Here is a 22,415-nt window from a genome sequence, read left to right as displayed (position 1 = left end):
TTTAATCACAGATAGTGATAGTTGGCAAGACCCAAAATAACCGAATTCACGGCTAGTGGAGAGATGATGAACGAGAAGCCCGAACGAACCGAATTTCTAATTTTTTCATAAAAAATGTTACAAAAATTAGAAATCAAGAATAAAAAAAACAAAACTTACATATGATTGAATAAAATTTTGTTTCTCTCAATTTGAAATACAATCCCTATGGTCAATATAATCAAATTTTTCATTCCAAAAAGTTGGTCATGGACGTTAATCGGCTGTTACAATTAGAAACGTCCACTTAAACTGCAGAGTTTCCTCTTTGTGAGGAAAAAAAGAAAAAGAAAAAAAACCGAAGATCTCACTGCAAAATAAATGCAAGCACGGACAACGGACACACCCGCACATACCTTCCCAGTCTAGGTATAATACCTTCAGGAGCATCGTGGATCAGGGTAGAAACACATGTACGTCATATCTCGCAGCTTATGAGCTGTTCTGTCCTACAGCAGCGTCTTGAAAACGGTACGAATCGCATGGTTGAATGCCGCCAGGGTGCCCGAAGACTCGAGGCTCAAAGCTGAAGGCTGAAGGCTGAGCTCCTGCGCATGCGCGTCGTTTCTCTATTGATCATGGGCTCCGCGATTCAGTCTGGTTCAGACCACCGAGCCGGACAGATATCTGTGATCAGTTATTTTTCTACAGGCACGTGCCCGTCGAACCCCTGCAGTTTCATCCCTTGTGCAAAATAATATATCGCAATAGAGAAATACAGACCAGGGAGAAATAGGCTTGAGAAATTTTTGGCCGTAGTTGTTACTCTACAGTCCTTGAATATTTTTGAAATAGTCAAACGAATTATCTGACTTTTTTGATTCCTTAAGAAATTGTTTTTTGACACAATTCTGTAGAATCACATATCTGACACACCGGGGTCATTTTTAACCCAATGTCAAAAACAGTTACGAAAAATTAACTATTACACATTTTCCCTTGAGAGTTCTTAAAGGGTTACTTTTTGAAACTATACATGTATAACAAAATATCAAAATACCAGATGGCGCAACGAACCCGATTTTTTTGAGATTCGGGTACTTTATATTTACAAAGAAAAGGCGCGGGGTCGTTTATACCCGAGGGTGTCAGATAAGGGTTAAAATCCTAACTAATAGTGCCGATTTTAATATCGAATTAGAGATAGAGCTCAGAATCGAGAATGAATCGGCGGTCAGAAATAAGTTTATGAATCGTTCAATCGTCATGGAATCGAGAACGTGGGAGAACAAAAATCTTTCTTCTCATTCTCGTTTCATACAGCAAAAAAATTTCTTGAACAATTGAAAAACTCGTAACTTTTCCTCGATTTCCCTGACTATTTTTCAAATTCCCTGACCAATCGTTAGCATGTTTTTTTTTAGCCAGAACTGAAAAATATAGTTCCGGATTTAAAATGAAACTGCCTTTTGTAGCCAAGAAACCTAGTACGCCTTACTATTTTATTTATTTATTTATTTATTTTTTTTTATTTATCACAGTCACTCGTACCATATTTTCCTGTTACTATGTATATATTGCGATAGTCAACTAAACGAATAGGTTTACTAATTACTAATCGTAGTTCATTTCCTTCTGATTTCAACAATATTTAACCCGCTATTGTAACGATACTCATTTTACTAAAATTTTTCAGTAACCATAGGGAATAAAAAAAAAAATTTTCTCAGTGTGATCCGGAATAACAATTCTTACAGAACTTGACACTGTTTTGATCAGTACAATTTTTTTTGCGACAAAACTTGATCGATCAAAACTTCAAGTACTTACGAATCTTTTCGACGAACGATTTTTACTTTCACGAATAACTCAGAAGTGGCTCAACAAATTTACTCAAAATCGGACCGGTTTTCGATTAATCGAAGCCAAATCGATAGACCAAATTCGAGATTGCAAATTTAAAATTTTCCAGACATCTCACGAATCCCACTATTTAAGCTTGACAAAATTTTCTGCAATATTACGATTTTCACGATACCGCAAAGTTTTGCGAGTTGTATCAAGGCATCGTGAATCAGGCACCGATTAAAAAGAATTCGCACTATTTTCTGTAACTGAACAAATCGATTAGAAAGCATTACGATTTTGTAAATTTATCTGCGGTTATACAAACACTGTAATTAAAAGCAGATTGTTTTATACGATTAACGCATGTAATAACAGAGAGAATTTCAAACCCATGATTAAACGTTCAAATGTATGGGAATGATCCCATCAAATTTTTAAATAAAATGAATAAAAATAATGATGAAAAATATTAATGTTATATGAATTTCATAATTTCCCAATAAAATTTTATATCCTTAACGGATTTTATATACTAATATTTGTCGTAAGATTTTTTTACCGGGATATAATTAATCAATAAATGTTGACGGTAATAAAAATGATTAGATTAATCTTCTTGATAAATTTAAGGTTAAACTAACATCATGTATGTATGATAACATTCCTGACATTCCTGAGAAAAAATAATTAAACTCGCGAATACTTTTAATTATCCATCGCCAAGAATTCGTCAAGCATGCGTTATGACGCAATCGTTACAAAATTCAAAGCACCGCAAACAAGTCATTCAAGTTTCACCTAAGAAAAAAGAAACACACGTCTCCAACCCGACGCAGGTTAAGGAAAACTTATAGGTTGTAGAAAAAAGAAGTATAAAAATAACCTAAGCGAACAAACTACGTAAAAAAGAAAAACCCAAAATAAAAAAAAAACAGAATAGCAGCAGCAGAGTGTAAAATAAGAAAAAAAAAAAAAAAATTCAAAGCTGTCGGTAATACGAGCACTCGGCCAACGCTAATGAATTTATTAATGCCTAATGATGAAAACGACAAGAGTAAAGCACAGCTCGTAAGTTTTCTTTCCTTCTTTTCTTCCTTACGTAACGTACGCAGGCACCGCGTTGTGTTAAAAGTAATTATGGATTTAGGGGAAAACGCGTTGCTGAATATTTTACGCTTGCAACGTAAAAAAGCAAGCCAAACCTTTTGAAGTTGTCCGAGTCTCTTTCGTTTTTTTTGTTTTTTTTATTTTTTGGGGGGGGGGGGGGGGGTTAGATTTACAATTTCCAACTTTCACCGCAAGGTGACAAAAACGAGAAAAAAAATAAAAATTTCAAGCACATTCTCGACATCGCCGTATTATACAGATGCATACGCCGAAAAGTAAGATTCGATTCAAAGTTACTCGATTTCACGTACAATTCCGTCGCGAGAATAATTTTGCAGAGATTTTGCTGAGGACAACGGAAACGACTTCGAAAATATTGTCAACTGATCGCGATACAGTGAAGAACGGAGGAAATAAATTGAGACAAATGAATAAAAATTAATCTTTAAATAAAAAAAAAAAAAAAAAAAAAAAAATACGGCATGAATCTAAAATTATTTTACACATGTTATGCCGCATGTACATGCAATAAATAATCAGTTACAATGTTAACCACACGACCAAAAACGCAGAGAGATTCTTAATGATAATACGATGTACGTAATATAAATTGTAAATAAATAAATTATTGCCATGTTGTAGCAACTTTTTACTAAAAAAAAGGTGCTTGCATAGTGGAATTACATATATTACATAGTATTACGTTTAATAATTACTAAACAAATTTGCTGGAGTCAAAAATTAATTGACCAATACGGTTTTCTGGCGGTTGAAATGGTTGACAACAACAAAAAAAAAAAAAATCCAATATATTTTAGTGTTTTCGCTGTTAAACTACGAAAGAGAGTGAATTTTTTCACACGAGTTCAAATTCAAGTTTGATTAACTATTGAAACAGGTTAGTTATCAAAAAATTACAAGAGACCTAAGTTTGTAGATAATTAAATTCCCTACAAAAGCATGTAACGGAAATTTATGTTAAATCGCCTCGTTAACGAGCTAAAAAATTCAAAAATAACAAAAATTATTTTCTCGTGTTAATTAAATAGAAAAATTGCTTTCAATAACCACTAAATATTAATATTAAGGGCTGAAATTATAACAAGCGTGTTATTTCCGCTTCCTACAACTAACATTAAACACCCAGCATTGAAAAAAAAAGTCGTTTTATTTTTTGTGCGAATCTAAATACACATACATTCAAATGTATAAATAAACATACGGAGAACAATTATTTTCTCGTAAAATTTTTCTTCCGTTTTAATTATAAAATGTAACATTTCTTCATTTGTCCTCTTTCCAGTTTCTTTTTTCTTTTTCTTTTCTTTTTTTCCTCTCTCTCTCTCTCTCTCTCTCTCTCTTTTCATTATCTCATATTTTTATCATCGGTTTATCGTGTTACTAAACTATTTTGTTTTTGTTTTTTTTTTCTCGTCTTTTTTTCCGAAAGCACCTCACGTATATAGAATGTTGTACATATTTACAACGTCCGCTAATTCCAGCACGACTTTGTCACGGTTCAACTCCTCCCCCGCTTCCTCTCCGCACCGTCCGATGAAAAATGGGCCAGGGGTGAAAAGGGGTTGATGGTTTTACCCCCGCGTCAATGAACAAAAAGAATACACGCACACAAGCACAGAGAGAGAGAGAGAGAGAGAGAGAGACGTATAATATAGTAGAAGTCCTGAACCTCTGCAACCATACAGTATTTATTATATATATATATATATATATAAATACATGGGCAGGAAGGAGGAAAAAGCAACCCAACAACGGTGGCTCGAACTTTTTTATCACGCTGTCAGCCCCCCGCCCCTTTAGTAGCAAAAGCTTGGCGCATTTTAACCTGACAATTTTCATTCAAACACTGTGCTAAAACGCCCGGCTAACATCTTTTGTCATTCGCCGAGCGTTAACGCGCAAAGAAAAGTGTGGAAAAAAATTAATAAATTATGAAAAATTGGAAAAAAAAACACACGGAAGGGAAGAAAAAAATGATTATTGGAAAGGTAATCAACCTTTCCTTTGTTTTTATTTATTTTTTTTTCCCCCTCTCCGCGTCAAAAGCATTCGCGTTACAATTAATATAAAGTCGCGGCATCGGAAGGAGAAAGAAATAGAAAAAGTGTCGCAGTGATAATTATACGTTTCAACTCGTAAGTAGAAATTATATGATCGATAAATAAATTAATCAGCATCAATGATGCGGAAAAAAAAAAAAAAAAGTCAAACGCCAAAATATTTCGCGAGTCCCTTACAGATTGTTAGTTTCTGTTTCTTTGTCTTTATTTTTTATTCGTTTATTCGTAGGCGGTGAAAAATCTGTGTTGTACAAACATTTGTATAAATCATTTATTTACAGCTGTTGCACAAGTCGATTATACATATGTTAATTATTACACCCGTAAAATACGTTCAATGAAGAAAGTGGAAAATATCTCTAAAAAACAAAAATCTACCCAAGTACAATAATTTTGACTGCAGGGTTTCGATTTGCGGATGAAAATTGACGGACCGTAAAGAGAGAGAAAAAAAAACAGGAAAAAAAACTATGCGGAGAATTACGGAAAAAACCGGAATTCGGATCCGCAACTTTTCGTAACTTGAATTTTCGAAATCTTGCATTCCGGAACTTTGACCCGCCGTCTTTCCGACCGTTCGAAACTTCGTTGTTTCTTCAAAGTTTCATTTCTTTACTTCGAGTTTCAACGGAACATAATTCGGAATCGATCATTTTTTCCAAAGTTCTAAAATACGGAACTTCGACCCGACCCAAAGATTTATTTTGAAAACAATGAAAAAAAAAAAAACGGCACTCACGGCCTTTTTAATTTTTCCTTTTCAACTGATCGGAGAAATGGAGAGAGCGCAAAGGCTGACGGAGTCTTACACGCTCTCTATCGTAATGGAATAACCGCGCCAAGGAGCGTTAGAACGCACCCTTTACAAGCCTCCTTTCATCTTCCCCGTATAGCTTGCAAGGAGCTTGCAAGGAGAATCTCGCTACGTGTTTCCCGGGCTGCTACAAGCGCCTTATACACCCAAGGTATGTACACCCCGTCCGAAGGACATTCACGCGTTTTCAAACCCTCGAGAAATTCGCTTCCGTGTACCTTCCATAACCAACCCCTACGGGAGTCTCTCCCCTCTTTGCCTATCGGGATATATGGGCCATTCCGTCACGATTCGCGATCATGTTTACACCATCGATTTCGAGCGGAGAAACCTTCTCCTCTTTCTTTTTTTTTTTCTCTCAAACCGTCCGGTTCTTTTCTCGAGACACGAAAATTCAAACCGTTTCGCTGTTTTTCGATAATTTAACAAATTTTCAAAAATTATCCATGGCTTTTTTTTTTGGTTTCTCATCAGTTTCAATAATTTTGCCATCGGCTTCACGTTCTGGTCACATTTTTCATCCCTTACAAAGCTACGTTGAAAGTTTTTTTTTTTTTTTTTTGAACGATTCGGAAATATGAATTCTATTCGCTATTGCGAGAACAAAACTGAAAAAAATTATTAAATTTTTTCCGCGTTGATTATGACTGAAACGCGTTTCAATTTGATGAAAGAAGGTGAAATTGATTTGTAGAATTGAAAATACGATGAGAAAAATATTATACAAATTAATTTTATCTTCGAACATAGTAAGTAATTTTCACACGTTTTCTATAGAGTGAAAAAATCTGAGAACATGTTGTTTTTTTCCAACTTCAAAACGCATGTGTATCAATTTTTTCTGAACGCAAAGTTCTCAAAGGACAAAAAAGAACTGAAAAAATTTCGCCGTCACATGACCGATTTTTCTTTAAATTATCGAAAGGTTGATTAAAGATTTGTAGGAATTTTTTGAGAGTTTGGAATTAGTAAAAACGGAAAAAAAAATCAACAACGTTAGTAGTATTTGAATATTACCACCTCTACGACAGTCGCGGATAAAAACAATTGTGTGAATTTTAGAAGCGTAATAATCAACTGAAATAATTTCCCCCAAATTGAAAAATTGTGGAATCAAAATCTGATAGATTTTTCATGGAATACACCATATATGGTACACAACACGGCATGTAACATATGACGGTGTTTAACTTGGAAGCTAATAAAAGCTTCTTTCGCACGCTTCTTCGAACCGCCGGCTCACGGAACAATTACTACATATTTCCTTTTCCCGTTCTCGTCATATTTTTTCTACCCTTTTTCTACCTTATTCCTTTTCTTAATACCCTTAGACATTTCGATCCGCTTAGGATTTTTTTTTCTCAAAGAAATGAGATAAAAATTTCAAAGTTTCCAACTTACTTGACCAATTTTCCGGTCGATGTTTAATTTATTTTTTTTCTTTATTATCCAGTCGGCTGTTTTATCACTGCGATGATTATTACAGGTAAACGAATCGTGAAATCGTATCGAGGTAAGAATCTCAAATTTTAAAATTCCACATATTTTTTGCTATTTTTTTATTTCAATTTATTTTATTTTTTTTATTTTTGTTATTGGAAAATTCTGCACGAAAATAATCAACAACATTCACCTAGTAACCATATAATTTACTTAAAAACCAAATTACACGCTTAATCTGCGTATCTCGATTGCAGGATTTATTTTTTTCTTCCTAATTAGTGCGAGATATTAAAAATTTCACAACACGGATATCAACGTTCGAAAAATCAGCCTTACAGATTTCGTTTCTCTGATTTTCTACCGCGTACACGCGGAAGATGAAAAGCAGGACAAAAATTCCTTCGGCAAAGATATCATACAAACATATAATATTTTGATCATTGTCCAACAGAAGCAAGAATACAAGCCTTGATGAAAACAAAAAAAAAAAAAATAAACAAACAACGAGAAACAAGTCGCATTTGTTCTACGAAAATGTGTCTGGAACGGAGAACGAGAAAAAAAAAGAAAAAAAATTTGCCAATTTTCGGTCGAACAAGTAAAATTAATTCGATCTCTATTCCCCTTAAAATTAATGTTATACAATAACGCGTGTAATTTTCCTCGACATTGGTGGAAAATTTAAACGGATAAAGGTCGGACTCGGCGTTTTTCTAATTAGTGAAATCAATATGGAGAAGGGAGTCGAGTTCTGCAAAGGCACGATATCAGTTAATTAATACAATCTGAGGCACCCCGGGGATCACCCATATATATAGGTGTGTTTGTGCGCGGGTAGAACGGATGCGGCATTATCGGAGGAACAGAAGGTGAGCCGAACCGTTGTTGTAACGAACCAACGACCCGAGGGACTCGTCTGAAACGCCGTAATGTTGTCTTAACCACCTTCCGGCAAGGGCTGCCGTGCTTATCCGACTCCGGTTCGATTAACGGGGCAGGGCTTAATTTTCATTAATTTTCATTCACTCGGGTTATAATTCATTGTTGAATTCATTACCGAATGTTCAATCAACTGCTTTGCAGCACACCGAGAGAAATTTCATTTTCTTATCATCTCTTCTCGTCTACATCGTTACAGAGTGAATTCGTAACGACCGCATGGTCCGTCGTCTACAATCGTAAAATAACTATTTGTCAGGGTGACCAACCGTCTCTAACCTCAAAAGTTTTGACAGTTTTCGGTTGCAGTTGTGCTCAATTTACGGCTGTAAAAATTTTTGACTTTAGAGACGATATTAGTGCGTGCGGATTAAACTTTGGAAGACAATGGACCATGCAGTCGTTAGGAATTCACTCTATATATAAAACTCAACGTCTCTCTCTCTCTCTCTCTCTCCCTCTCCGTCTGTCTGTCATTAATCATCGCGTGTTCGATTATAATTCCAGAACTACCGGACCGATTTGATTTTTTTTTTTTTTTTTTCTTTCTGTGGATAGCTACAAAGTCTGATCAGATTTAAGACTATACTTCGTTACAACCGTATCAACATGTTTTGAGATATAACGATATTTGTAAGCCAAGTCGTTACTACAATTGAAAAAAAAAAAAATTGACAATTAGAAGGAAAAAAAAAAAAAAAACCTACGCATATTTACAATTTTGTGCGAAATAATACGAAATGTTCTGTATCTTCTGTAAAAATTCGTAGTATTAGAAATGATCAGCAGGATAGACGGGCTGCTGATACTTTATAACATACGATAAAACTGAACGCACGTACAAATCGAGAATGAAATTCCACTCACGGTGTTTGAATGTTCATTTCTCAAGATTAAAATATCCCAGAATTATAATATGAAACGTGAAAATTCTACAGTCATTTTCGGTATTCCTCTGATCACTGATCCCGTCACATACATCTCGTTTATCTCATTCGCTCATCTTACTTTTGCACAACGGTAAATTGTATAATATTTAACAGAATTCAGAAATTCATAGGAATAACATTTCAATGGAATACAACGTGTGAGGAGAAGAAGTATGGCGGTGGTCGTTTGGTTGAAATCTCGAAGGAGACGTACCTTTTCCTTCCGGGTCGAGCGAGAAAGGAGAAAGAGAGAGAGAGAGAAGAGAGAGAAATCGAGAGAGGAGGTCGGGGGGGAGCGAGGCCCGCGGCCTTTCAGACAAATTAATGGATTCAAGTAGAATTTACGAGGGTGGGCGGTGGTTAATAAAGTGACATTAAATTACCGGCGATGTATCTGTCTGCCGTGCAGTTTGAATACATGGAGCGTCGAAGAGAGTGATGAAAGTTTTGTACAAGGTTTCGGAAAACCGTAACCTGCAGGGGGAAGAAAAAAAAAAAAAAAACCAGCACTTTGCCCATGTCAAGCTTTTTACAACTTGTATCATCCGCGAACGTCTATTTGAAAATAACGTTAAATACGATATTTTATTTATTTATATTATTTTATTTCTGGTACAAAAAAATTCTATAGAGATGCAGAGGCATCTGTACATAGAACCAGAAGTACATCCAGTTTAGAAAATGAACATTATGAAAATACAAAAAAAAAAAAAAATTTGGAGTGAGATGATTTTTTGTCAACAATTTCAAAACACCTGAACCCTCCTTTTTGTTCGTTAGTATCGGTAACGTTCTTTGGTGTTTTTTTTTTTGTTTTTCTTCAACTTTGTTGAAATTCATTAGCGAAATATGAAGAGACAAACATTGCAGTAAATTCGGCAGTCAGAAATTACGTCACGTTACTGTCTCGCGTTGTCAGTATGTTCGAAGAGGTTCGTTTTTGCTAGAGTATCGTGGAAAAAATTTCATCGCTTTTGTACACTTTTGAAAAATGAAGAATGAATGAAAACCGAGGAGAAAATTGTTGATTTCAACGTTTTCAATGTATTCAATAAATATCTGTCTGCGAAGGTTCCACTGACTTGAGATATATCGAAAAAGCAAAAATTCGACTCGAAAAATGTCGCAAAATCGACGAAAATGTTTTTTTTTTTTGTAGTTTTCGAATTACTTACGGGTTCGAAAATTGATCGAATCGAAAACGTTTAACGTGTGAAGGTTGTCGCAGAATTTTTTTTTCTAAATTGTACTCTTTTCTAAACTCTCACATATACATATACGTAATATACATAATTTCATCGTCGGTTTTTTAGAATCGGTTTTGACAAGTTTAAGAAAAAAACTGTCCCCCTCGAAATGACAAAAAAATCGAAAAGCGTGAATTTTGATCGAAATAGTTTTGTAACTGATAAATTCAGATCGTTAAATTATCGATCGTCTTCTCTTAATGACAGATCCATATAATTTGTCCAATTTTATTGTACAACAAGTTATTTCGTTCGTAAATAAATTCTATACAAATTATCTGACACAAGTTTTTCGATAGCACGAAATATTTTTCGAATTAGTTCATTATTATATACATTTATAAATGCAATCTGCAGTATTAATTTTACACGATCCGTTTGTTCAGTCAATTAAAGAGTTAATTAAAAATTCAAGTTTAGGAGACTCGAAGATGAAATCAATTAACTGAACACAATATGAGCGACGATTTATTGAAACTGGATAAGCGAATACTTTTATTATTTTTTTTTCCACCCGCATTTTTGTTTCGTTCATTCTTTCGATCGGACGTTGATTTTTTTGTTTCTCATCTGAAACCCCTGTGCAAATTATAAACAACGCCGAAGGCAAAGAAGCTCGAACATTTACCAGACAGTTCAATTAGCCCTGCAACCATCGTCGACAAATGGATGAAATCTAATTTACAAACTGAAGACTAAAACTTGACTAAGAAGGGTTCGCACCCTCCATTCGCAGGGCTCGTTGAATATAATTCGATGCACCATAGCGAGGAAAGTGCGTCAGTTTAATTTTGGGGAAATCTTGAAAGATCCTTTCTTCTGATGAGACAGGGTAATGGGGTTGAAATTCCAAATTTGAAAAGTTCCGAAAGCGCCAAATTCCCAATTTTTTGATGGCGAAACTTGAAGCAAGGAAGTCAAAAAGTTCGAATGGTCAAAATAAGTCAAAAAGTTCGAATGGTCTGAAACCCGTCACTCAAAGTTCAGAAAGTGCGAAAATTAGCAAAATTAAAAAATCTGAAACATCGACATTCCGAATGATCGAAAATTTTCAGTTTCGTGAATTTCTGACTTGGTGAAACTTCGCTAAAAATTGGGATAAATTGGTTCGGGATAGGAAGCAAAAATTGAAATCACTCCATAAAATAGAAGGGTGAAAACATCGAAATTCCAAAGAACCAAAAATCCGTTTCACAGAACTTCGTCATACGCATAAAAAGACGAACGAGAGAAAAGTCAAAATGTATACAACACTCAGAAATCTGACGATTTTTTACTTTGGTTTTCTTTACTTCATAGCTTCTGCATTTAGAATTTTCTGTACGTCTTAAAATTGCAGCAAACTTCTTAATTGCTAAAACTCGTAAGAAAAAACAGATATTTCAATACTTTGGTTGTAATCGATGAGTCTGGATTCAATTAACACTAAGATAATTAAAATATAATCAGATACATACCCGAGCTATTATCGTCATTATTATTGTACGCTCGTTAATGTAAAACTTTCCTTCGCTACGGAGAAATTGTATCGATGAAAATAGTTTGAGAAACGTCTGATAACAATTTTCACCTTTTACGTTAATTGCAAATATTTTGAATGTAAATTTTTTGAACGCTGGCCAAAAAAAAAAACGTCATCGAAACAGAAAGAGGAATAAAATTATAAAACAAACATAACAAAACGGGTTGAATTCATTGAGAAAAAACAAATCGCATTAAGTATTTTAACAAAAACCATAACTGTTATAATATCAAACAAGACCCTTAATTTGGTTCTTTTTTCTGTTTTTTTTTTTTTTTTAATTTGTTTTATTTTTCATGTGTTTTTTAGATACATCTTAATACTTAGTGATTATCTTATTTCTGGCTTTCCGAATTCTATCTCATTCATTGTGTTTTTCTTCTTCTTCTTCTTCTTCTTCTTTTATAATATTATATATTTTTTTCTTCAATCTCTTTTTTCTCTCGCTCATTCTTCTTCAACGAATAATCGTTAATGTATAATATTCTTCAATTGTACATATTTATCTATATTATATGTATATGTACGTATATATATATATATATATATTAGTTTTTAATAAATAAACGAATCTAATCGTCGAGCGTATAATAATTCAATATGAGTCGTTCATGGTAAAATCTTGCTCGCATTATATTATAATATATTATATGACATATATTATTATTATTATTATTGTTGTTGTTGTTGTTGTTGTTGTTGTTGTTGTTGTTATTTTTATTATTATTATTATTATTTAACTATTTATTTCGTACACCCGTATATATCATTATTCGAATTAGTATTACATTTTCTCATAAAATTTCATCGTCATCTGTTATTTCGCTCACGAGTAAAACGTCTTCGGTGTCGAATTTGAGTAAAACATTCGCATCCCGTGATAACGTAATAAATCGTTCGATCTACACATCGTAAAATATATTATAATTATATCGTACCATTCGCGTATACGACGCAACGTATGCACGTATCGTATTATTATTATTATTATTATTATTGTTATTATTATTATTTAAATTGCAACTTTCGCACAAGAAATAATTCAATATCGACATGAAACACTATCGTGATAATAACGACTGGTCGCGATTTTCAATAATCATACGAAAAGTAGAGACAAAAACGAGAAAAGAAAAAAAAAACGACAACACATACTCGAGTTTTGTTTGTTTTTTTTATTTCTTTCTTCTTCTTTTTTATGTTGTTTTTTTTTTTTTTTTTTTTTAACACACTTCGATTCGTCGAAATAAAAACGCAATTATCCGTTTGTTTCTCGCACGCGTTCTCTACGTATATGTATAAAGAAACGACCGAACTCTCTAACATACCTTACACACATATGCGTAACAGTGTGCACAGTAATGTTCTCACCACATCAAGTAATCGTATGCGTTAATCTATCAACGTGACAAATGATATTTATAATAATAGTCTTATGTATGTCTGTTTATCTTATAGATTTTATTATTATCATTATTGTTAAGGTTCTGTTTTCTTTTTTTTTTTTTCTTTTCTTTTTCTTTCCATCAATTAATTGTTTAAGAAACTGGAAGCTCCATGCTCTCTTCTCAACATCGCACACAACATGGTCGTTAATTCTTTTACATTACACTCCGTTGAACGGATAATGTATAAATACACAATAAAGGTGTATTCATATCTGTACATATAATTATATTTATTTATAAGTGATTTATGATCGTATAATATTTATTCATACTTCTCTTATGGATGTAATATATATATGTGTGTGTGCGTAGGTATGCGTGTTCTTTTTTTTTTGTGTTTCTTTTTTCAAATTTTTTCATACCATCGTATAATTTATTATTAATTATGAAGCTGTACTGTTGTTTTATAATTTCTTCTGTTCATTTTCTTTTTTTTTTCTTCCTTTTTTTATTATACTATATACATATACAATACTATACGTTCGATAATATATAATATTTATATCCATGATTATAAACATTTTTCACATATACGTGTTATTATATACCTATACCTATACCGTGTGTATACATATAATATTTATACCTAATATAATATATATTTATTTTTTTATAACGTCAAGTCAAATCCACGATATATCTCGGTTTTAAACCAATTTATAATACGCGCCAAGTTGTGTGTAATGCAAATCAATTTTTTTGAAACCATATCGAAACTCATCCTTCCTTCTTATAATGTTTTTTTCCTTCCTTTTTCTCGTCTTATTATTGTATGGTAAAAATGCGAGAATGAATTTTGAAAATACAACAATAGATAAATAACACGTGCCTGTTTCAAATTCGGAAATAAATTTCTCGTTACAAGGTTTTCACTTTCTATTACTTATATTTTTTTTTCAACATTTATCGATTAAGCCTCGCTTCGTGTACCTGAATTAATTTTTTTTCGCACCCCCCGCGGTTCCTGATAAAAATACGCAGGGTGGTACGAAAAATCATGATGACGTGTGCGATTATTAAATTTACACTCGTAAATTGCCAATCAATTTGGATTGGTCGGAAAATTTATCCAAGAACGATAATTTGGAAAGGTAACACAACGAATTCGGAATACAAAATTAGACTGACTTAGAAATAAATGAACTCAACTTTCCATGTGACTTGAATTTATGATATTGAAATTTGTTCAACCGCGTTGCAACTAATTTATTCTGATTACGTGGGGTGAAAGATGAAAATATAAAATAAAATAAAAAAAAAAACAAAAAAAAAACAACAACAACAAAACATAAGAAGGTGAAACGGATTGGTTTTCTAATCGGTTAATGGGATTCTGGTATAATCGGGTTACAAGTGTGTAAATTGTCTTAAATACAGTTCGGATTTCAAGATGAGACGGAAAGCATTTCCTTTCCTCCCTCTCGCTATCTCTGCAAGGGTGCAAAGGAAAAGAGCCAGAGTCCCTGATCCGCGATGCCCGGTTCTTATATACTTGACCCAGAAACTATTCCAATATTAAATTGCACCTCGGCGTGAGTACATATCTAAAGCTAAAGCTAAAGCTAGAGCTAAAGCTGAAGCGTAAGACCGGAGTTGGAGGTGAATTTGATTGGACTTTTTCAAAACTCTACCGTCAGCAATAAATGAATGATAAAATTGGCAAAAAAACTTACGTTTTAATGACCAAAATTTGGTCCTGTCAACGAAATTTCAAGGTTAATACATAATAGGTCAAATTAAAGGTTAATAACATTCGACCAAATATTATTTTCATACAACCGAAAATTTTTGGTCATTTTATAGTGAGCAAAAAACGAAATTATTTAGCAATGTCTTAGTAAAGAGGTTTGGCACCACAATCCCGTAGATTATGTTGCGATTTAGAAATCCGATCTACGCGGTGAAATCATTTTGTGAAAATTGATAAAATGATTGTTTAATTGTTGGAAGCTGAAAAAATTATCGTGCGATTTTCATTTAAGCTACATGAATTATATGCCACGTCGAAGAATGACCAAGAAACATGCCATTGTGGACCGACAGGCTGATTCAATGGTGTCGGACCATAAATGATCAAGTTTTACCGATTGGACCGGACAAATACCTGGAGTCCCTACCGACAACTGCTCGTCTTACTTCTCTCGCGAGAAAGAATTTTCAACGCGTTACAGAGACTATTTTGCCATTTCGATCAAATGTTTTGTAAATTTACGATGTAACATATTATTTGATGGCGATGATCAATTGGTAGTTCCAATGATTTCGTAAATTTGACTAATCTTTATCCACCGAATAGATTTAGCGAACAGTATGAAACGATTTAGTTGAATCTACCAGAGGATGTTCAATATTTTGATAATACCGTGAAAAAAGTATTATTTAATTAAATTGTCTAAATTAAAATCGAGATTTCGTACCTATTTATAAGTATATTTTATGCAACTAAGTTTTTTTGAAATTTTTAAGCAATCGTTCAATTAATTTTGGTATTTACAACAAAATATTGTGTTCCCACGAGAAAATTCTCTACGAAATGCATCTACAAATTGATTTCTTTGAAAAAGCAACGAGTTTTCGTCGAGCGCAGGAAAGAGTGTAGAAATGGTGTACGAATAGTACGAACGTTGATCCGATATTCAGAAGGAAAAAAAATTAACGCAAAGAAAGAAAACTGCCCGAAGTGTTATAAACTTGGGATTGCAAAAATTATTGAAAACAAATTACCAGCAGCTACAGGCAGTAATTGGTATCGAAAATTCGATCCACCGCGATGATGAAAATTATCGAATAGAAATCCCAGCCTGACAATGAGTAAAAAGTATGCGAACGAGAAAAAAATCATGAGCAATTTTATTTGCGCCAATGACGACGAACGAGAAACGAACAACAACTCCGTTAGATGTGATTGAAATGAATTGGAACAAATTTGAATAACAAAAGCTAATATATCTATAAGATAATTATTTCAAAAAAGGTTTTATAATTAATAACGTTACCGATCCGCTTTTAATGTTTTTTGCGTAATGAAGATGTTGTTTCATTCGCGTCTACTTTCATTGCTCGAGATCTTTTTTTTACAATTTTTTTCTCATTTCCTAACTTTTTATACATACCGTGGTTCTCATTGACCCTTAATTTTGCAACCCTCATCAATCATGTTATTCCCTTTATTCTCTGAGCTTACGTTGAAGATTTTTTTCTTTTCCTTTTTTCTATCGATCATTCAAAATCAAGGTAAATGAATTAAGAAACGAAATCTCTCTTTCGGAGTGAAATAAAAAATTAACGCATGGCCAACTCGCTTCGAGGTTTGTGATTGATTTTAGATTTTGTTCCGCATCGTGGACGTTGTGTTTTTTTTTTTTTTACTTTTTACACTCTTTTTCGTCCGTTTTTTCTCCATCCCGATTTCATAAATCTTGAAAATCACTCGGCCGTGATATTCCGACGACCGCATCGTCCCATTGCGTTCATAAAAAAGCCCGAAAACTTTACAAATATTCGCGTGTCACGGTATATTGCGCGCAAGCGGCAAGGAGATGTTTTTTTTTTTTTTTTTTTTATTTTTTATTTTTCTTTCATATTCCTTGTTTTTCCTTTTTCCATTTCTATTTCCAGTCGGAATACGCGTATCTAAGAAAAGTAGAACAAGTACGCAAGAGACGAATGCACGAGAGAATTGAAGAAAGGGTCGATGAAAGTATGGGAAAAAAAAACTTTCAAAAAAAAAAAAAAAAAACGAACGAAAAGATTAGAAAAAATAAAAACATTTCTCACATCCACCAGAAGACAGAAAAATAGAACATGAACAAAAAAAAAAAAAAAAAAAAAACAAAAATTTCACTGCGCAATTTCGAAATATGTTATTTTGATCAGAAGTTTTGTTTCTTTTTTCCCCGTATAACGCGCGCGCGTGTGTGTGTGTGTGTGTGTGTGTGTAAATATATACATATATAAATAGTTTTACATTATGTACGATAAGTTGACTAGTTTCAGGATAAAAATATCATAAATGGTTGTTATTTAAATATTACAATATTGGTCCGAATCGAGAATGCAGGTTGTGCTTCTTTTTCTTTTTTTTTTTCTTTTTTTTTTTCTTTTCTTTTCTTTTCTTAGCGTTGCTTTGCTTCTTTGAATTGGTTTTTGGAGATATATATGAGATTTGGTTTCAGGTCTCGATTATACAATATCCTAATTCTATGCCGGGTGTAGGTACATGGATTAAGTAAAGTAACATAGGTGTAACTATTTCACTATTTTACTATTTGAACATTGAAATCTCGAGTCACCTCGAAACGATCCGTGAGATTGCGTATATTAAATGTAATAATTTCATGTATCACTCTATGTATAGTGTATACATTACATATATTAATATACTATATTATATATATATATATATATTTCATTTTCGTTTATCTCCGAACTGTTTTTTGTTTTTTTTTTTTTTTTTTTTTTTTTTTTTTTAACCTAGAAACGAAAAAAACACAAGTTTCGACCCGAGGAAAATTAAGTTTTCTCTTATCGATAATCAAGTGTAACGACGACTCTTCCATACCCAAAAAACCGAAAAAAACAAAAGAAAAAAAAAAACAACAAAAGAAAGAAATCACTTCGAGTTGCGGCATCGGTATTACGTTAATGTTCGAAACTATCGATTGGTTGGAGGAAAAAAAAATTGATAATATTGTTCGCATGTTTGTAACAAAAATGTCGAAGGTACGTGTTTTTGCATTTATTTTTATTTTTTTTTTATTTTTCATGTTTCGTCAATGCTTCAACGGGCGCTAAAAACAGTCACGTTAAAATTGTTTCGTTTTTCCTCTTTATCTCAAATTTTCATTCCGCTCAATACACAATACGCAAAAGATTGTACACGGAAGTTATTCAAAATTTCGACGGTTCCAGTTTCTCGACTTTATCCCACAGCAAATACCACGATAATAACTTTTTTGGTCGAAGCAGTCAAATTTCGGCTTTAAATTGTCTCACTCTCTCTCTCTCTTTCAATCGCTTTTATCTCATCCTCTAACAAAATTTACATCGATGATAATAATAATAATAATAATCACAATAACAATAATAGTAAATAATAATAAATCAAAGTATCCCCATCCCCACAATAACAGTCGATTTAAATTCAGGATTAATTTTTATCTTCCTTTACTAATTCATATAGTATATATATGTATTGTACTGATACAGATCAATACATTACGCTTATACATATTTTTTTTTATCATAATTATATTACTGTATTAATATCCACATATATTTTATATATGTATATTTGTGTGTAATTATGTATCTTCGATTTTCTCGCAGATTTTCTTTCTTTTGGCAATATTCGTTATTGCTGATTTGATTCAAAGTATTTTTTCTTCTCTCTCTTTAGCCGATTGTCTCTCATTTTGTAATTTCTTTTCCATAAATGATCGGTAAGAAAAATGATCGACGCAACAGATATCTCGTGTGTTTTATCGTATCACTGTAAGATAATTTTTTCATCGTCGATTCGAAACCAAATCGCTCAATCCCTTCGTTAATAGCCCGTTGATTTCCCTCGCCCAATTGATAGGAGATTTCCACCTCGCCGATACGGGTTCAGCTATTCCGCCATATAATCACACTTAATTCCGTCTCAATCCCACTTCCGACGGATTGTAGACCGTTGCAGAAAGAAAGAAAGGAAGGAAGGATCTTCTTCGCGATCGCGCGAATTTAACAACAGGCATGCAACAGCTGATCGACGCACGAACAGCCAGGAACGTATAACACAAAGGAACCAAAAAAGAAGTTTCCAGGATTTTGAATCCATTTTCATGGATGAAACAGAACACGACGAACAACAGTTTTTATCACACTTTCAAACAAGGACGAACGGATGTTGTTCAACCTGACCTTCGCCAATGAGAATTAGGACATAGGTATAACCTTCGTGATCCATTCCACGCAACAGTTTTGAAAACCTTGTTTCATCTCAGATGCAAGATCTTCGAGAGGTTCCGACGATGATCGAAGCGTACCTTCACAAATTCAAGTTCATCGTTGGAGATTCGGATGTCAAAAATCATGAATTAGCACGCAAGAGCATAAAAAAACGAAAAGGAACTTTCCAGGATTTTGAATCCATTTTCGACGAAACAAAACACGACGAACAACAGTTTTTATCACACTTTCAAACGAGGACGAACGGATGTCCCTCATCCTGACCTTTGCCAATGAGAAATTAGGACATAGGTATAACCTTCGTGATCCATTCCATGCAACAGTTTTGAAAACCTTGTTTCATCTCACATGCAAGATCTTCGAGAGGTTCCGACGAGAATCAAAGGGTATCTTCGCAAGTTCAAGTTCAAGTTTATCGTTGGAGATTCGGATATCGAAAATCAGGGATTACCTCACGGTAATCTCCAACATATCGGTCACGTGATAACGAGTCTTTGGATAACGAGATTGCAGATTTCAAGGCCTACTCGCGTACGAATACAAACTCGTTGTAATGGTTCCACCGATTCTCCTCGGCATCAACACCAGGTTTAAGTTGTTCGGTACTACCACCGGCAGTGCCGGATCCGCAGCTACCGGCAAGCCGAAATCCCTGTTCCTGAAGCATGTCGAAAGCCTGTTCAATGAAATTGTGTTTAAGAAAGAACCTCGACGTGTACCTATCGGACATTCCGTGATCAGGATCGCGGCTCTCGTTAAGAGTCTCGCCGAAGACGTCGCGGCAAAGAGCTACTCGTCCGCAGACGAGGATCCTGGAGAGCTTGCGGAACTTGACATCGGCCAGTCCGTCCCGACCAAAGGCGAAGCTTCCACGATACCCAACGGTTATGTAACCAGGTGGCCGTTTGCCGATCGCCGGTGATTCCGCGTGCTCTATGACCGCCTTCTCGAGTCCCGGAAGTCCGAAGAACTTGGCCTCCTGTCGAAGCCGTTCCCGCTCCCTGAAACCCTCGGGCAACACGAGAGCCTTGTTCCGCAGGAAGTCGAGAACGTAACGGAAAAGCACTCCGTCCCGATCCAGAAAGTACTTCCCCTTCGCGTCTCGCTCGACCGACGATTTCTCACCGAACATACCGGCCAGGTTCGAATCTCCCTCACCCGTCAAGGTCGATAACGACGTAGTGTAAAACACGCCGCCCACGTTCAATTCGACGACACTTCGAACGGTTGCACCACCGACATCCTGGGCCGCCTCCATGCTCCTTTAACGAGCCTCGCGTGGACTGCGGTGACTTAAAGGACCCTCGATATCACCTACGCGTTACGAACACTTCTTCCGCCTCTTCTTATTCCTCTCGACTTTGTCACTCGACCCAAACTCGTTCCTTCCGATTCATGCACCCTCGTTGCGTTGTGCGTTTTATTGACCGTGTCCTTTGTCGGTGTGTCAAATATTCGTAAAAAGACTCTTGTATTCCTGACGTTACCAAGGCGGTACGTATTACACCGTAACACTTCTGTCCTTCAGCTCCTTGTGTGACGACGATGATCCGAGAACGCGGAAAACGCGCGTAAAATACAAGTTTTCTTGTTATCCCTTTGAAAATTTCGTCGACTAGCTCGCAAAGGCGGACTGGAACTGACTGATTGTTAGTCGGTCACGGTGCCCCAGTTACGGGTTCGACGTCGCCCTCCTCCCGGCTCCTGATGCTGATGCTCTGGTGCTGGTGTACGTTCTGCACGAGCAAAACGGCCAACGAACAAACCCGCGGGCGCAGGACGCCTGGAAACCAGCCGCCGTCCGGGGGAAACGCGCGCAGCATCCATCCAACCCCGCGTTCAACGTACATGTAATACCATGGCTGTGTCGTTGTGTGCGTGTAGGTGCCTATGTATTTATATACCTCAACCTACCTGCCAGCTATTCCACGGAGGGCGACTGGCTAGGGGATTCGATACCGCGGTCACAGAGACTGCGGAGCATTTCCAAAAACTAGTGCCTGACAAGTGTCGCCTTCTCACGTTTCGGAATTCTCAATACTCGGACTGATCGAATGAACTTCGTTCTAGTTTTAACGGTCAAAACTCCGGTTAGATATCAAGTTTTTCCCGTACCCGAAAAAAAAATTTCTCTTCGATGACCAAAATTTTATCCTGGGAACGATATTTCAGGGTTAACATACGTCCGACCGAATGTTATTCTCATACAAGCGAAAATTTTTGGTCATTTTATAGTGAGCAAAAAACGAAATTATTTAGTAGTGTCTCAGTAAAGAGGTTTGGCACCACAATCCCGTAGATTATGTTGCGATTTAGAAATCCGATCTACACGGTGAAATCATTTTGTGAAGATTGATAGGATGATTGTTTAATTGTTGGAAGCTGAAAAAATTATCGTGCGATTTTCATTTAAGCTACATGAATTATATGCCACGTCGAAGAATGACCAAGAAACATGCCATTGTGGACTGACAGGCTGATTCAATGGTGTCGGACCATAAATTATCAAGTTTTACCGATTGGACCGGACAAATACCTGGAGTCCCTACCGACAACTGCTCGTCTTACTTCTCTTGCGAGAAAGAATTTTCAACGCGTTACAGAGACTATTTTGCCATTTCGATCAAATGTTTTGTAAATTTACGATGTAACATATTATTTGATGGCGATGATCAATTGGTAGTTCCAATGATTTCGTAAATTTGACTAATCTTTATCCACCGAATAGATTTAGCGAACAGTATGAAACGATTTAGTTGAATCTACCAGAGGATGTTCAATATTTTGATAATACCGTGAAGAAAGTATTATTTAATTAAATTGTCTAAATTAAAATCGAGATTTCGTACCCATTTATAAGTATATTTTATGCAACTAAGTTTTTTTGAAATTTTTAACCAATCGTTCAATTAATTTTGGTATTTACAACAAAATATTGTGTTCCCATGAGAAAATTCTCTACGAAATGCATCTACAAATTGATTTCTATGAAAAAGCAACAAGTTTTCTGTCAGCGCATTCTGGGTTTTCACTATTCGAAATTTGAAGAAATCAACACATTTCGAATGATCAACAGTTTCGACGATGAAATGACTATTCAGGTTTT

The 22,415-nt window shown here is 34.9% G+C and overlaps 1 protein-coding gene across 1 annotated transcript; it reads right to left on the bottom strand.

The window, feature by feature from the left end:
- Positions 1-18,473: 18,473 nt before the first annotated feature.
- Positions 18,474-21,031, bottom strand: LOC124186634 (BTB/POZ domain-containing protein KCTD12). The gene has a single exon (XM_046578479.1). The coding sequence runs from the start codon at positions 20,565-20,567 to the stop codon at positions 19,833-19,835; it is 735 nt and encodes a 244-aa protein (XP_046434435.1). The 5' UTR covers positions 20,568-21,031; the 3' UTR covers positions 18,474-19,832.
- Between the last annotated feature and the right edge of the window lie 1,384 nt (positions 21,032-22,415).

The sequence above is a fragment of the Neodiprion fabricii genome, chromosome 7 (assembly GCF_021155785.1).
Source record: "Neodiprion fabricii isolate iyNeoFabr1 chromosome 7, iyNeoFabr1.1, whole genome shotgun sequence".
In the NCBI taxonomy this organism is placed as follows: domain Eukaryota; kingdom Metazoa; phylum Arthropoda; class Insecta; order Hymenoptera; family Diprionidae; genus Neodiprion; species Neodiprion fabricii.
This window is presented reverse-complemented; position numbering and strand designations above follow the sequence as displayed.

Coding starts and splice junctions, on each gene's coding strand:
- LOC124186634 (XM_046578479.1), bottom strand. CDS start 20,567: ATGGAGGCGGCCCAGGATGTCGGTGGTGCAACCGTTCGAAGTGTCGTC.